General features: G+C 41.8%; 1 protein-coding gene across 9 annotated transcripts in view; it reads right to left on the reverse strand.

Moving 5' to 3' along the window:
- Window positions 1–809: 809 nt before the first annotated feature.
- The window catches only part of prickle1b (prickle homolog 1b), a 75,638-nt gene continuing 58,559 nt past the window's right edge, over window positions 810–17,888 (reverse strand). For 4 of the 9 annotated variants that reach the window (XM_040035166.1, XM_040035165.1, XM_040035167.1 and 1 more), the window contains exons 2-8: window positions 8,785–8,982; window positions 7,940–8,053; window positions 6,408–6,545; window positions 4,124–4,327; window positions 3,850–4,036; window positions 2,764–3,753; window positions 810–2,678 (exon numbers count right to left, since the gene is read on the reverse strand). In XM_040035166.1, the coding sequence (XP_039891100.1) occupies window positions 1,711–2,678; window positions 2,764–3,753; window positions 3,850–4,036; window positions 4,124–4,327; window positions 6,408–6,545; window positions 7,940–8,053; window positions 8,785–8,970 (2,787 nt within the window). In that variant the 5' untranslated portion in view covers window positions 8,971–8,982 and the 3' untranslated portion in view covers window positions 810–1,710. Of the gene's footprint in view, window positions 2,679–2,763; window positions 3,754–3,849; window positions 4,037–4,123; window positions 4,328–6,407; window positions 6,546–7,939; window positions 8,054–8,784; window positions 8,983–10,742; window positions 10,815–11,621; window positions 11,684–12,319; window positions 12,729–13,048; window positions 13,272–17,888 lie in introns of those variants that run through there. The other 5 variants (XM_040035164.1, XM_040035160.1, XM_040035161.1 and 2 more) reach the window with 4 other exon arrangements.

Here is a 17,888-nt window from a genome sequence, read left to right on the forward strand (position 1 = left end):
AATCGCAAAGACTTCTGTTGCCATGTAAGTCAATGGGAAAACGGATGGCGACAGCTAAAGTGCTCATGTTCTTTGAAAGGTCAATTTTATTAAGACAAACTGCACCTCTAGTGTCTTATTAGTCGGCTAGTTGATACTTATTAATATGTTTGTACAATGGAATTCACCCATACAATTTATAGACATAGCTTGCCTAGAAAGCTATAGCCTAGAAAGTTTGGCGGCTGTGTATTCCCTGACCAGTTGATACATGTGGTTGCGGGCTGTGACCAGGTGAAAACAGCGTGCTGTACAAAAACCATGCTTGTGATTGCTTTGCTCTCTAGTAGATTGCAGCAGTTGCCCACAGTTTGTTCAGAAAATGCCAACTTGTCTGTAAATGTTTGCCAATTGTTCTGAGCTGTAGTAAAATTTGGAGAAAGTGCAACACAATCCAGAAACGGGGAACGTTTGCCTTCAAAGTAAAAAGTTATGCCTTTCCCTGCAACCATTGAATTTCAAAAGTGAAAAAAAAATGTTTACTTTGAAAGCAAAAGTTCTCCACTTCTGGTTTGTGTCATACTTTTCAGTTTCAAATAGTTTGCGAGTGTTTGCACACAAGTTGGGATCTTCCATGTAATCTACTGGAAACCATGGCAATCTGCAAGCAACCAAAGCATTCAAGGTTTTTCGTGCAGCGTTGTATAGCTATTGATGACCAAGAGCTATAATGCAATGTCAAAATGCACGGTCCAGAAACACATGAGCCGGCCTTTTAAGTAGTCTGTGGTTGCAATAACAATTTCCAAACTCAATAACAGAACAGTCAGTTTTGAGGCTTTGAAGAAAAATATTTATTACAAGCGTTTTTACATCACAAAGCATTTTTGCTGATTATTTCAGAGCAATGGTAGTGAACAGCTGGGCTGAATATGGAAAATACTGGTGGGTCTGCCAGTCATTTTAGAAATTGTACACCAATAGTGGAATATATGTGGCACTGTTATTGAATAGCATGGCACGTAACTGAAGAAAGTGGCACTGTCTTAGTTGTTTCTCATAACATATTAAGAGTTCTTTTCACTATTAAAACATTTTTTTAATCATAGACTTAAAGCAAAACAACCATTTTAAACGTGGATATAAAAATAGCAGTATTAAAATCTTAACTTAGTATGTACATTTTAATTTTGTATTATGTTTTAAATAATTATTTGGTTAGTTTCTATGTTCTACGTTATTAACCTTTGTGCCACTTTAATACAGAAAAGATACTGCTGCAAAAATTAAATGAACATAAAACATTTTAAAAAGTAAAACTGAATAGCAAAAGCTGAAATTAAAGTTTAACTTCTCCACCGCCAGCTGTACATAATCTGAAGCAAAAAGTGTTCAACTTTATCAGTCCGTGCATTATCTTAGTGCTGAAAATCAGTAAGACCCAGTACTGAGGCCACCTTTGAACACACGCACACACACACACACACACACACACAAAAACTATATGTTGCACATCTTTTTTGTGGTCCTAAGAGTTGAAATTAAAGACGTCTTGTTTCAGTCGATATAGGCCTGAAATACGATATGCATTTTGAATTTGGCCATACACTACATGTTAGTGCTGTTATTCTAATCTCAGATTTGATCTGTGTAAACCACCATACATACTGAAAATCTTGACCGCATTGTTTGGCATTGTGCAGATTCTCAAGTAAATACACTCTGGTGTTTTTAAGAAATTATACAGTTTTTGGACCGTTGACTCTTCTGCCGACCAGTCTGTGGGCCATGGCTCTGGGAAGAAAGGGCCGTGACCCTTGTTGGGTAGTCCTCTGCATAGTAGCGCACAGTAGATCGGGGCTGAGGGATTGGCTGACCTAGAAAATAGCCCTCCTCCTCAGAGTCCGATGATGAGGAAGAGCAAGTAGAGCATGAGTCATCCTCATCTCTGTAGAGCCCCATGAAGTGCTCAACCCGTGGGTCATTATGCATCGAGCTCCCAAGCATATAGTCAGATCGAGTTTGGGGATAAGCAACTGGCAACCTGTGTGAAGGATGTTGCAGGAGCATAGCACCATATGGCGGATTTACAAGACCTTGCTGTTGGGGCTCATACGGCCTCTGCGCCTTCTCCAAAGGCACCATGTGAAGGGCATTGTCTGACCGAGTCTTGCGGCTCCTATGGTGCCTGCCTGACCGGTGGTGGTGCTGCCTGTTGCGCCCTATGTGGCTTGTCGGGCGGATTCTTTCTCTGCCCATCTCATCTGGACAGTATGCCCTTCTGTGTGGCTTCTCACTCATGGGGTGCTTTCTGATATTGACCTCATATCCATCATTATATCCATTATCCACAGTGTCTTCTGAGAACTTGACCATCTGAGGGGGCCGGGATTGGGACTTGCTTCTCCTCAGAGCTGGAGCATGAACAAAGGTGGCAGGAAGGTCTTCCGAATGTGGAGACAATGAGTGAATGCCACCTTGTGTGTCTCCCCTCAATGTCAGTGCTATTTCTTCCTCGTCATCTTCATTTCCCTTGTCCAGTTTTAGATTGAGGGAATTGGCACTGTGATGAAGATGAGAGGAATTAAACGTTCCCATGTTGCTCATCTTTTCACAGTTCTCTGCCACCAAGGGATTCTGCATGGGATGAAGGGTATAGACTGAAGGTCTGTCCCTCCCATCTCCATCCACTGATGCACCTAAGGAGGATGAACAAGGAAGGTCAATTTTGAGCTTTTTTTTTAATAAAACAAAACAATTAAATTCATATAAACATCTCCTTACCAGTGATATTTGAAAGAGCCAGGGAATCCATGGAGTCTCCAACACTCTTTTCAACATTCCTCAGCTCATCAGCAATACACTCCAAAGAGTCTTCATACCACTGTCTGCTGTCTGCCCAGAAGGCCTGTCTTGCCCCAGACTGGTCCTGATCTTGGTCCAACTCCAATTCTTGGATCTTTCTGGCACTGGCAGGACCTGGGTGGCTCCCATAGGCTGAATCTCCCAGCCCGTCCTGCGATTGGGCCCAATACATTTCAGGCAGGTTCTTCTTGCTCATCAGTCCAGGGCTAAGGCTGTTGGCTCGGGATTGGCTGGAAGAATGACTCTGGGTGGGACTGGCAGGAGTGGGAGAAGCAATCCCCATAGATGTAGTATCGGGCTTTAGCCAGGGATCAGACATACTTATTAGCCTGTTTGTGTCACCAGAAAGACTAGGAGATTTTTGGGATGGTTGCTGAAGTTGGTGTACCATCCCACGGTCACCAAACTTGAGTAGAAGCTGAGTCATATAGTCTTCGTGCTGGGCCCACTCTTCTGGATCCTCCTCTCCCCCTGCATCCGGCTCCTCCCGCTCTCGCCAGAACCTCTCCTCATCCAGGCCGAAATGAGCAAGCTTACGCCCTACAATATCAATGTCACCATCGGCGTCTGCTTCACCCTCACCATTTTCATGCTTGTGCTCAAACGAGGGGACGGTGGCAGGAGGATTGAAAAGCTGTGACTGCCTCCATTGTTCAGCTGGCCTGCTGCTCTTCCCCATACGAACACTGCGCCGGGATTCACGTGAACGAGCAGACTGGAATGCAGAATCAGATGAGTCTGAGGCATGAATGTCTTCCCCCTGGCTGCAGGCCTTTGAGCAATAGATGTGACCTTGCTTGGGCAGGAATGGGCAACCCAGCAAGGATGTCTTACACTGGGCACAACAGAAGCACTGGTCAGTGGCATGCCAGTGTACACCTTCATAGGTCATCTGGGCGTGGTCAACACCTATATGATGTGATTAAAAAAAATTAAGTACACAAAAGAATACATCAGTGGGACCTTGTTTTTAGTATAGGAGAATGAAGTGAAAATATAACTTACCAATGTTTTCACCACAGGATTCACAGTACTCTGCGTACAATGACTCAAAGCACCCACAGCAGTAGGGCCTTCCATCCTTCATGATGTACCGCTGGCCTCCTAGCATTGTCCCACACTCAAAACAGGCAAAGTGCTTCATGTGCCAATGACGACCCTCTGCTTCAGTGCACTCATCTGCAAAGATGATCTAACGGGAAAAGCATATTCTAATGTTAATTATGAGGAATCCTTTTAAAACATTAACAGTAACCAGTATACCATTACTGCCATTTACCTCATCACAGGAAGAACATCGCGGTTTTAGAAGCTCGGCGTGGTGTCTGCCGCAGAGGATCTTGCCACTATGGTAGAAATAGATCAGATCCACCAAGAGTTCTTGACACGTGGCACACACGAAGCACGCCGGGTGCCAGCAGGGGTTCGGTCCTGCTCTGGATGCAAAAATTGCCATCTCGCCTCCCTTGATGTCTCCACAGCACTGATAAACACAACAGATAACCCATGAGATTCCAAAGGCGGGAGGGAATACTGAGAGTTCATTGAGAACATAGCTCTGCTTAGGTGATAAATACCCGTACCTTGAGAATAAATGTGTGGGGGTAAATAAAGAAACAATTGCATAGAGGAATGACATTTTACAGTACGTGTAAGATACAGTTGATACCCACGACCCGTGCAGGGCAAACAAAGAAGAGATAAATGAGATGAGATAGATATTCAAAATATATCATATATCTGCTGACGTTCCATTTGCAGTGATGCTAAGACAAAGAAGGCCAAACAACAGGTTGTCATAGTGCAAATGCCAAAGGAGTGTATTTAAAAACGCATCAATGACTCCTATTTAATGATAATCCTCAATGAAAGATAATCTTTTCACGGCAACACAGCTTGCTATTAAAAAAAAAAGATTGCACATGTAAATCTTCCCGAGTTACAACACTTTGCAAGTAGGTAAATGTGTTCATTTAAAAAAAGAAAACACGAATCTAGCCCTGCTTTACCAACGGAAGATTAGAGGACAAGCTCAAACTTATTTGGCTTTCTCTGGATTTCAATCAGCGGCTGTTTACTCTGCAATGAAACCCTCAATTATTCATTAGACATAACTGAGGAAGTGGGCAGCGTTTTTGTCCTGTAATCTTAAAACAGAAAGCACTCGACCTTGGTTCTAAGTGGAAGACTCATATGACTCCGCAGAGATGGTCCGAGCATGTCTGAATGTAGTCTTTATATAACTAGGCAGAGTTATGAGACACCCATAGGCAGCATGGGATTGTGTGCCCAGCTGTTAACCATTATTATACAAGGGTGAACAGAAAGGGGCCTTGGATATGGGGGTGTTGCCTGTCGCTGAAAGTCAGGCACCAGGAAACTAGAGCCTGACAAAGTGTGTGTCCAATTGTCTTCATGATATATTTTTGAATCGCATGTGCAGTAGAAGCATGGCTGTCTGAGTTAGAGGGTGATAACAGCTTGCAGAGGCTGAGTGAATACACATGCATTTCCGATGTGCCTAACCACATGCGCGTGGTCGCTGGTCATCATGTTAGTCCGTTCAGTGTCTGTGACCTTGCATCCCCATGTTAGCAGCTGTTTTCAAATGGTGACAGACTTCATCTGCCTGTCTAGGGGAACACACATGGCCGCATTTCATCTGTTCTTCTTGGATACCCGACAGAGGATGTGGCTCACTTGCTTGCTTGCTTGAATTTGGCGGAAGCCACACAATACTAATATTTACATCTGCTGCACTGAAGGGAAGTTTTTCAGAAACATGATCAAGGATGGTTTGACTGGCACTAAATGTTATGCATCGCTAAATGAGCGGTATAAAATAAGAGATTGGGCTTTAGGATTGTTGCCATTTTTGTTGTTTGCTCCTTGTGACTTCAGCCGGAAAATGGAACCAAGGTGGCTCTTTTCCCAAAAGTCCAACTTTCCAAAAAATATTTACAAATAATCATGAAAAAAAAAAATTGGCCTGTCCACATAAAGGCAAAAAAAAAAAAAAAAAAAAAAAAGCCATCTCCACATCGCCATAAAGTCTTACAACCAGCTGCATATACTGTAAACAAACAGTAAATTTGGAATTATATACCACATAGTGTGACTGCTTTGGAAAAAACTGGATTTGAAGACTATGGTAAGAATGACTTATTAACCTTTGGATTCTTGTTGCAGTGTGTCACGCTGGGATATAGTGGGGCAGGAGGAAATTGGCTGATTTCCTCATGAAAAATTAGCTTGTCTACTTGGTTTAAACACGATCCTCCCAATTTCCTTGTTTCCTCTCTCGCCCTACCTAACAGGGAAGTTTATGTCGATGATTAAAGCCGCTACACTAGCCAATCAGGTTGTTCTTTGGGTTGCCAGGCATTTGGATTGGATAGAGGATGTTAGTAGCACATGATATAAATAACTTAAGACCCACCAGTTGGTTTCCCTGTAAATTATTACCACGTGGCTATGTGAGTGTTAAGTGATGCTAGGTCTTTTAGTGCACTTACAGCATGTGGGTATATGTGTGGTTATGAGTTTTCATGTGTAGCACCTACATTTTCACAGCGGGTGTGTTGCAGAGCTCGGGGTAGAACTTTGGGTGTTCCCCTCCCCAGGGCCTCTCTCTTCCTCTGAGTGCTAAACATGTGGAGCTCCCTCTTTTCTTCCTCTGTTAGAGAGTGGCAGTAACGCACCTGTTGATAAAAGAAAAAAAAAAAAAAGAGAGAGAGAAACAAAAAGGTCAATTTAGATGAGGAAGATGAGAAACGGCATCTTGAGACCTCCAGCAATTACTGCGGATGTTTTGGCTTTCATCTTTTCATGCAACTTTGGGGGAAATTATCACAGCGAGTCCATATGTGGCTGGAAAAGGGTTTAATTAATGTCAATCCTCCTCAAGGTTGCGTTGAAAGGATGACATGAGCAATACACAAACCCTTCCTCCGTGTTTAGAGCGGGTGATGAAGGTTCAGATAAAAAGGACCAGGACTGTCCTAACAACCAGCTCGGTTGTTCTCTAAACAACAGTAAACGATGTGTGAGCTCATACGCGCACACACACACAGATGCACACGCTCACTGCCTTCCATGCGCACAAAGCGCTTATCCCTTCTAACCACAGTTACGCAAGGAATCCTCGGGCAGTTTGCTTCCACAACCACCAGGTCTGCCAACAAACATCAAACCGCTCAGTCAAACATTGTTTGTGTGTACCTATTGTGTGCATAGAGACCACCTATGTCAGTGGACCCCTTCCCTCCCCCATGCTGGTGATAACACTCGACCATATCGCCTAATGTAAACTCTATTAACACAGATGTGAAAGGGGTGCTGGTTTACACACCATAAAGCCATGTAGAAGAGGCTGGCTTGTGCTTTACTGTCACATTAGGGCTTTTTTGTTTTTGTTTTTTTTGTTTTTTTTAAACCAGGGTTGAGGGAATGTAGCCCTTGTTTCAGCTTAATTATAAAAAGAACAGCAAGATTGTGTGAGATTTACTCAACTGCTGGATTTGGTTTATGAAAACACCTGAAAATAGAAAAAAAATGCTGCAAACAGAAGTGTTTTTGGGGAGACAATAATGTGATTAAACTGCTGCGGAAGTGAGAAGCTAACACTAAACGGCTAATAGCATACATGTGTCTATAGTATTAGATAAATCCTCTGCTTCTTTTAAGCTTGTTTCAGAGTAATCCTTGAGATGTTTTGGTTTCTGTCACTTCCGCAACTGTTCCGTCACCTTATCGTCTCTCCAAAGACACTTCCCTCATGGCTTTTTTTCCAACAGCCGTTGTATTTTGTGGACTTTTGCACCATTTGTGTATTTGCTGGTGTTTTCCTAAGTTGCACTCCTGACCTCTCAGGATCACCTTTAGAATTGTGTGTAAAAAAACAAAACAAAAAATCAGCTGTAACACATTCAAAAACCTTCTTAGACTGAACTAAGTTATAACAAAATGCCAGAAAAAGGCAACTTTTTTAAAGCAATAGTCACACATGAATGTTAGTTTCATCGTATCTTGGCTGAGCTCCGTATTTCCTCTTCAGTTCTCATATGTTCTATCTCTTTTCTATAAAGATCTCTACCTCGTTGTCATGCGGCGGCAGCTGGTATAGGAGCTGTCTGATTCTGTGTTTCTCTCCTGGGCTGTTGACGTATGGCACCTTGTCTTCTGGCAGGCAGGCGAAATACATCTGGACCTGGAGATGGAGACATGTTAAATGGAATTTTGTCAAATAACCGGCAGATTGATCTCTTCAAGAGGAAACAAAAGACGAGGAGTTTTTCCTCTTTCTTCTATTCAGGTGAAGGATATCAGTGGAGAATGACTGCACACACAGCAACGCTCCTTTTTTTTGTGACACTCCCAGCCAAACATGTCAACCCCTCTGCAGTCACAGGCGCCCGACTGTTAAATCTCTCCACATAAAAGGGAGACAGCAAAGGGACTGTAAATGTTAATGTTTGCCTTGGTTAATTTCCCCTGACAGGAGCAATGGAAACACGAACAAACTTTTGTTTGTTGGTGAGCAGTGCCGTGAAGAAAATATAGGAAAATATGCGAGACCGCAGCAATTTCTAACTGAAATGGGATGAATGCGTTCACCGTATTTACACTACTAGATGCAAAAATTTTTTTTAAAAATCCACAGCTAGATGTTGAGTTGAGCATGCAGCACTACTAATCTGCTATTAGGGCATAGGGAATGCACTGTGCACATAACCTTGTTTGAACTAAACTAAAAGCATGCTATCAACTTGCAGGTTTTCACAAAAAAAAAAAAAAAAAAAAAAAAATCCTTTGTCAGCTAAAATTTGGACGTTTGTACCCATTAAAAAGACAACACTGGGAGACATAGCAGTGAGACAAAAAGCAAGTGTGTGTTTTTCATAATGGTCAAATTAAGTAATTTGGGAATTAAGGTCCTACCTGTTCAGGCCTGAGTCCTGGTGGCACCCACGCATACTCTTCCAACGCACATCCGGAGTCATCATCTGAGGTGGAGCTCCTCTGGAAGCCCACGGATATCTTCCCCATCTTCCCCCCAGTGCGAGTTTCCATCTCGGGGCCTCGGGGTAAAGGACGCTCCCCTCTCTCACCGCGCTCCAGGTTCATCACACACGGGTGCTGCAAGCAAACAAAGAAGGATTAGGAGTCATAAAGAACAGACCCAGCCTTTCATTCATATATGCTTTTTAGCCCTCCTCTGTTTGCTTCATATACTTTCTCTAATTACACACAAAGTTCTGGCTTTTACCTTCTTGGCACCAGTTGGCTGGGATACTGCTGATCTGGGATTTTTTTTTGCACTTACTGTAAAGTCCTCCGAATTTCTTAAAAGCCTCAAATCCGCCAATTAGTTTTAATCTCTGTTTCTTCTCCTTTCTCAACAAGATAATTGCTCTTATCCCAGCGCTGTTTTTAGAGTTTAACATAATGGCTAGAAAAATACGAGAAGAGCAAAGAGCAAACAGAGAAGAAAGGACAAGTTCTCCGTGGCATCTCACAGAATCCTTCCACGATTCAAACCTCTTGAGTCATGCTCAAAAATAGCTAATATGTTATTTTCCATCCATTAGTGTACTTTATCAGGCTTCCTTTGTTTATTCCATTACAGGATCATGCTGGAAGAGTGAAAATTGTCCATCATCAAAGGATACTCGAGACAAACTCTGATGAAAGATTTATAATGGAAAAAATCATACCAGGCTCCCCCCCCCCCTATGGTAAGCATGCAGGACACAGTTTGCAATAAGCAGTTTAAAAAAGTCATTTCTTTTTAAGTGGAGATGTATACACCATGATACATTTACTTGACTTGTGCCCATTGCAACATCAACAAAAGGTAGATGTCAGAGAGAGATGGAAAGAAAGCACTTTATAAACTATGTCATTCTTATGACATAGTTTATAAATGAAGTGGTTGTGATACGATCACCTGTAAGTTCACAAATCAAGCACTGAAGCGGATCGGATGTCAAGTTAGGCGAAGAACAGATACAGAGATTACAGAACTTGATTAACTGGGTTGACGTGTGTTGTGCATAATAAACAATTTCAGGATCACTTTACTGTCAGTAAAAAGAGGCTTGGTTTAATCTAAGCTAGTAATACTCTGACATAACAAGACGCAGCTGAAATTTCCATCTGTTAGCCACGAGGCATCTGTTGGTCTTATCCTCGATGCTAGCGAGGCTTGAAGCCTATCAAGCAGCTGTAAGGATGCCCACGTGCGGTGATCACTGCATGGAGTTTATAGTGATGTTCAAAATAATTCAAAAATAACAATGAATGATTTAGTGGTGTGGAGAACTGCATGCGCCCACTCGACTGCGGTGTGACTCCGCTGTCAGCCGCCTTTCAAGCAGCTTTTGTTGTTTCTCTGTACAAGCTGATAACAGTCGTACATGACTGGAGGTCAATCCATCTCGTTGTGTGTCTCCCACCTTTATTGACCTGATAACAACTTTGGTCTCGAAGGTGTCGAAAACAGTTTTTCTGGCCCTGCCCTCTTTGACATGCAAATCCAGACCAGAATAGGGCTTGTTTGGGGTAAAGCAGTCATAAATCTTACACCGGCCCACCTCGTTCACAAAAGAGCAGCACCATTGGGGACATTATAGTCTCAATAGCTGCCATTGACCAAAATATTGAGTTGTTAACTATGCCTGTAGAACTTGCAAACTTACTCAGACAAAGATTTGTGTATTGTGATACCCAGTCACTTGTGGACTGGGCAAAAATGATTAGAGTGGGAGGTAGTGGTTAAGGACTGTTAGGAACTGTTGAACTGTGTCAAAGAAACAAGCAAAGACAGAAAAAAAAACGCAACCACAAGAATGAGTTTCCCCTTCAAAAGGTTAACTATCAGCCGCAACTGAACTCACAATGCAAAGTGGAAAGCCTGGGGAGTGAGGTGAGCGGGCTGGCAGGGTTTCCTCCACCACAATCCAACCCCCCTAAGAAGACAGGTATTAACATACCCATAATTAGCATACAGTTGAATAAAGCCTAGGGCTTCAAAACTTGAAATTTACAGATTACAAATGGTGTTTAAGGTCTAAACCACAGCTCTTATCTCAGGACAAAGGGTTTTTTGAGTGTCGCTTTGTTCCTCAGTGACTAATCTATCAGGTTTTATGGTAGAATAGATAATGTTATCACTCAGAAGCTTTTCTTTACTTGTTCTGCTTTATCTCGTCTAACCTAGTTAAGACCAGTAAGTAGATGTAGATGAGTAATTCTTATTATAAAGATTATTTAATGCCACTAAATTAGCAATAATATAGTTGTTTCTGAATTGGTTTGAAGGCCTGAGGGCTAAAACTTAAAACCTTAAATATCACTGTCTGTGTGGGGGTTTTTTTTTTTAATACACCTTTGTATGAAGCAGCAGGTACCCATTATTTTTATAATAGGATTAGCACTGTCGGACATCCCTATCATGTAAGTAAAATAAAGCAGAAAATGCCTTTTTTTTAAAAAGACACTAAAACCAGAAAACGGGTGAAACATTGAGGTGCTCGTATTACAGTCAGTTAGACATTAGCTGATCAGTTTGAGGGTGGCTTGCTTATGGTTTAGCAGCTCTAACACTTTCCGTCTGCCCCGCGGCTCTCCTGCTTCTCATCCCACTAACAGGAGAAAAAGGTGACTGCGGATTCCTGAGCCAACATACACAGCAACTCACATTTCACCATGTCACCTCTTGGCAATAACACAATGACTGCCTTTGTGGAAAACAAAAACAAAAAAAAAATGTCCACCTATTCGGCTGAATCCAGCAGCAGGGTCACAACGAAGACGTCACAGGAGGAGGTTAAACAGGCTAAAAAAAAAAAAAAAAAAAGAAGACGTTTAAAGAATCACATCATTGGGGATGTGTAAACAGGGGCCAGATGTAGCCAGCTAACTTAACCATGTGTGACTCTCCCACTTATCTGACCGTTTTCTGGGGGTACTCCGTCATCGAGTGAGTCAAATGTTATTTTCAAATGAAGTAAAAGGAAGAGTTCCCAACAACAGTTAAAGCTTAGTTACCTGCAGTTCATATAATGGTCTATAAGTATTAGAATAAAAATAAATAAACAAAAAATGAGTTTTTTCTGAGTGCTGTAAGATTTGATTTAGGAAAACAATTAGATTGCGGAGTTCAAAGGCTGAGGTCACTGCTCTTTGACTGCTAAAGAGTGTTATTTTAAAGCCAAATGGGTGTCAGGGGGTGCAGAGGAGATTAACACAGTCAGGAGTAAGACCACCTGCACAGCCTCTCAAAAAAAAACTGTACACACCGCCTCAAGATGCTAAAATAAGACGTTTTTAAAATACAAAGCATACATACACACACAGGTTCCTCCTAAGTGTGCGTAATGGCTGGACCTGTGGAAGAATTTTCCACCAGCAGAGGTTCAAACGTGTTTGCAAGTTTCAGTAAGTTTCGCCTACTCATCCACTTTTCTCTTACCTCCAGGAACAGCATCTCCTTTTCCACCCTTTGCATAAAGCCCTCATTCACTTCCACAATCCCCTGGTCGCGCAGCTCTGGCTACATGTCTGCTGCATCAAGCCCAGTGGATCCACATTCTAATCAGATCCAGATCCCACTCAGTCAGGAAGTGTCCCACGCCAAAGTCTCAACCTTTGAAAGTCAACATCAGCTATGATGAGAGCCTAAGAGGAGGATAGCTCTCACTCTGGAGCAGGATAACAACTCAGTTAGGAATCCAAATTTTTTAAGGTCCAGTGAGCGATGAGTGAGGCCAGGGAGGGCGACGTCTCTATCTGTAGTGTCTCTGATCCCACTGTGAGAGTGTGCTCTTGGGGCAGCCAAGCCTCGTCAGCCCCTCCCTCAGTCCCCCTGCCTGCCACTACACTTCAATCACTCACACAACACACACACACAACCTTCAGAGTCAACACCCCCTTCCCCTGACACCAAGCCCTCCACCCTGCACCCCCCTCCCCCTCTCCTAGACTAGCTGAAGGATTCCTGAGAGCCAGATGACATGTTCACTCTCCTCTCTCACACTTTCTCTTTGTCTCTATCAGTCTGTCCTGTCTTTCCAAAACATCTTGTACTGCAAGCCACACAACTGTTCATGTCGACCCTGCCACTTTCAACTTTCAGAGTAACTGTTCAACTTCAAAAGCGATTTCTATTTTTTAAAAATATATAGCGTTTTGAAATACTCACATATGTTTATGATGAACTCCCTTCCTCTTCACTTTCCAGTTAGGGATTAAAATTCTATTTATAATGCGAGTGGCTGCTCTCTTTCACCGTGGTTCCTGGGGTCATCCACTTTGATGAATCTCATGCCATTTGCTCTAATAATGTTGCATTAATTTGTCCTCATCTGCTGATTAGATCATGTGGTGGGTAATTGGTTCTAGGTCCAGCTGCTCCACTATCTCATCTAAAAAACAAAACAAAACAAAAAAAAAACAACTTACGCTCAAAAAGGAGGAAATTAAGAGTACTTTAAAGGTTTGATTGTAAATGCTACTTGATGAAAATGAGGCATCACTGATAAAAGAAATCTGAGATAAATTATGGTACATTTAAACAGCTAATTTAAACTTATGATGACATATTTTGGCCACTAGGGGCAGCAATGACAAACTGTAAATCCAACTAATGTACAATACTAATCCTGGAGAACTATTAAATAGGGTAGAACAAGACTTCAAAGACTATATAGTTTATAATAGGTGAGTAAGTATCTTGTTTAGACGTCTAGTATCCAACATCATTCATTTTACCATCATCCATCCATCATTTATTTAATCACATTACTAAGGTTATCTGTAAAAGTGTGCCATCTGTTGTAAGTCCAGTCAACATATCATGAAATTATGGGGATGGTTGTAAGTCACTTTTGTAGCCTTTTATTCATTAATATTAATGGAGAGCACCCTGAATTGATTTTAGCACATTTATAGCCATTGCAACACACTAGCTCCTTTCTTTTTTCAGCCATTCTGTTGACTGTTGTGCTGCCGTGCTTAAGATCATTGCCTTGCTACATGAGCCAACTTGGGCTGAGTTTTAACTGTTTGACAGAGATTTAACTCTAGAACACTTTGATATACGGAGGAGTTCATGGTCCAATCGCTGCAAAACAAGCCCAAATCATCACTCCTCCACCACCCTGCCTCAAAACTGGTATGAAGTTTTTAAGCTGATATGATGTGAATGGTTTTCTCCAAACATGGAGCTGTGCATTAAAGTCAAGCATCTCTTTGGTCTTGTCTGTTTAAATGACATCGTTCTAGAAGTCTGTTTTTTTTTTTTTTCAAATGCAGCTTTCCAAAACCAAGCCATGCTGCCATGGTCTTTTTGGAATAAAGTGTTGTTCTCCTGGCAGCCCTTTCAAGCAATCCATACCTGTTCTGTGTTCTTCTAATTGTACTGACTTGAACTTTAACAATTGAGGCCTGTGGAGCCTGAGATGGAATCTTGGGGTTTTTAATCAGTTTCTCTGACCACCACATGGTCTGAACTTGAGGTGAGCCTGCTGGGATGTCCACTCCTGGGAAGACTGTAGCACACCTGAATATTCAAGACCAACAAACTGGCAAAACCTTTGCTCTAAACCCTTCTATCTACAGAAGCTGCTAAAAACCAAAATAATAAAATTAAAAAGATGCTTTAAAAGGTTTTTAAACCTGACTTGACTTCCTGAGTTCCTCGCTATAAATGATCCACTTTCACATACAAGGATTCATGTGACCCACTGTTTATATAAAAATATTGATAATAGCAACTTTGGGTCTTTGTTTGTCAACATATCGACACCTGACACACTCTGTGTTTGGAGGTGATCAGTCATTTAAAAGCAGCTTGTCGATTAGACAGCTCCTTGGGTCTTGTTTGTGTTTCACCAGTTAAATGTTGACCTTGCTTCCCCTCAAGTCTCAACTCATCCATCTCAGGAAATTCTCACGCAGAGGATCTGTCGGGTTCAGCCCATCTCGGACATTACCAAGAAAAAGGGGTCCCCTCCATCCTCATCTCTCACTCCACAATGATGTTATTGTCAAATGATACTTCACTTTAAGAAACTCCCAACAATCTGGCAGAACCAGGTGTAAAGAGCTCAGATCTACAATGACACCCGAAGGTGACGCTTGCATTAGTAGACATCAAATGTGAAAAGTTACACTTATTCTTCCATGGTGGAAAAAAATAACGCATGAAGCCAACGAAGAAGAAGAATCTGTATGCAAACAGAATTCGCTGAGATGAGCCTAGGGAAGTTTGATGTGATTATTTGGACAAGCTCGCCATCATCCGTCATTGTGAAAGGCTGAAAAGCAGCAATGGCTTCATTTAAAGAGTCAAAAATGAATAATGAGTTTACTCGATTGTCCAGCAGACAAAGACGCCTTCTCCTCTGGCGACCCCGAAAAAGTTGCTTGTGGAGAGGGCAAAAGAGCTGTTTGTCACATGTCGGATTACCTGTTACAAATGAGAAATGACTCAGTTAGCTAATTAGCTTAGGAAAGTGCGATAGAGAATAGGGATCTCTGTGTGCTTAGAGATGGGACTGTCTATGTGCGTTGCCAGCACGGCCTTCTTTCCTGGCATACCAACACATATTTGAAATTGAGAGAAGAGACAGCGGAGCCTGGCAGTCCAGTTAGAGGGTAAACCTTTCAGAAAAGCTCTTGAGTTTTCCAGGAGTCTTGGCACTGCACTGCAAAAGCCACTTTGTGTTTAACCCTCAGAGAGATGTGCATTAAGTTTCCTAAGATATTTATCTGGATATGCATTTCAAAAGCTTGGCAAATCTTATTCCAGGTAGACAGGTAGAGAAGGGAACCTATTTTTGTGATAGACAGCAACTTAATTCAGATAATGAAACCAGCCAATGAGCGGGTGAGGAATGCTCCTGGCTGAATGGAGGACAGATGAGTGGCTTTATACCAGACAATAGGCAAATATCTGCCTTTCAGACGGGGCCTGGGCTTGTGGCCAGAGACCTATGGTTCTTAAGAAAACATAAAAGGACAGTTGACCTTACTGTCTCCTCTGCCTCTTCCTAGAGAGAAACGAGGGTCTGACAGAGCAGAAAGACTCCTTTTTAATTCAGATTTATTAATCTTACAGGTGTTGGTTTGCTTATCTGTTGTAAATTTAAAGAAACACGATGATAGAGACATTAAAAGTTGTTTTATTCTTCTTGGCTTTTTAATCTTAACAGCAAACCTCATACAAACCTGAACTTTATCTCATTAAGATTATCCTGTAGTTTTATTGCTTGACAATATCTTTTTAATGGGTGTAAGTCATTTTGAGGCAAATATTTCATGTTTTAGGTCTCTGCAAAGCGATTAGACATGTGCAGAATAGATGATGTTTAGGCTTCCTTCACATGTCTTAGGCTAATGACTAGCATCTTGCTAATGGAGAGTTTATGCAGCGACATTTGACCCCAGGGCTCAGTGCATGAGCACAGATGCATGAAAATAACACACAGCTGGGATTTTGTTAAAAACAGACCCTTTTTAATGTTGTAAAATGCAAGTACTCAGTGTTATTCTGCATTCAGTTGCTTTTTCAAAAACAGCTATAAACAGAACTTAATCCCATCTTGTTCAACAACAGGTAAAAACTACTGATTTTAAATGAGAAGTGACTGGAGCACGGGTTCTTGATTCCTTTTTACACAGCCTTGGCTGATATCCAGTAACATTACTGGCTCAAAATATCGGTCTAAATTCAGTAAAGTCCAAAGCAATTTGGACAGAAACCTTTTGATCAGGTCTCAAAGGACTTTGTGAGCAGAGTTTTATTTCCTTGGCATAAGCTTCGGACTGTGGTTCAGACAAGATCTCCTGGCCTTTTCTAAACTTGAAATCCAAGAGTCTAGACTACACATAAGCTGCACACAAATGCACACACACAGCACACTTACTTATGCTTTCTGGCTGCACTTTTTTTTTTTAAATTTCTCTATCTTTTGGAACACAGCTTGACTGGCAATTCAGACTTTTCCTGACCTTTCTTGCAGAGGGAAGGTTTACAAAGCAAACGATGCTCCATTCCAGCAGTGATCTTCTCCATTCTCATTTATAACAGTCATTCACACCTGCAGTCTGTCAGCTTTGTTTCAACCCCAAGGGGCAACACTTTACCTGATCCCTTAGAATGCTAATACAAGGAGGAAATCGCCCCCTGGTTGCTCAAAACCGAAATCAACAAGGACAGTGGCATGTCTCAACATGCTGCAGGACAGGTTGTCATAAAAGCTCAAGCAGATCATTCCTGATGTTAAAGTAGCGTAAAGTGCAAATACATGATGAAATACACCAGATTGTGCAAACAGTTCTCCAGGATTAAAGAAAACATATGCTTTTAAGCAAGAACTAGTATGTCTTCCAAAGGTTATGGTCTTCAGTGGCAACTTTCAGTGCTAATCTATGTCCGTTGCATTAACTACTCCCTATTCTGATAAGGAGACGGCTCAGACAGTTTGCTTTTAAATAAGTGGTTTGCACTATGTCAAACTGATGCCTTAAGCAAGGCTAGTGTCTGCTAACCGATTACCTAAAGATCCTGACACAACAAGGAATACTGCAGACCTAGAAACTGACAGCCACAGACAGAAAGAGGTACTTTCGGCTGCTTCCTCATTACCAAGGATTGCCACAGTGGATTGATCTGAATGTTTGATTTGGCACACATTTTTACGCTGTGTGCCCCCCATTTACCCAGGTTTGGGATCAGCACTATAGATCCCACCAGCTAGTGTATAGGAGTACACTAGCTGGTGGGATCCATGAGGCTAGGTTTGTGACAAATGCACCTAGTTATGAAAATCAAAACTTTCTTTAGTTTTTTTTAGAAACATCTTGTCTTATATTACTGGGAATATAACTCAGTTATCAACATCAACACCCATGGGACAAACCTCTCTTACTTAAATCTGACTTGAAAAATACAGTTTTCACAAGTGTTTAGCTTCAGCCACATGTACCCTTACTCACACTGAGACCTGCGTCAATTCACATCCATTACATTTTACTGA

Source organism: Simochromis diagramma, unplaced genomic scaffold, assembly GCF_900408965.1.
Source record: "Simochromis diagramma unplaced genomic scaffold, fSimDia1.1 OVJJ01000816.1, whole genome shotgun sequence".
Lineage (NCBI taxonomy): Eukaryota > Metazoa > Chordata > Actinopteri > Cichliformes > Cichlidae > Simochromis > Simochromis diagramma.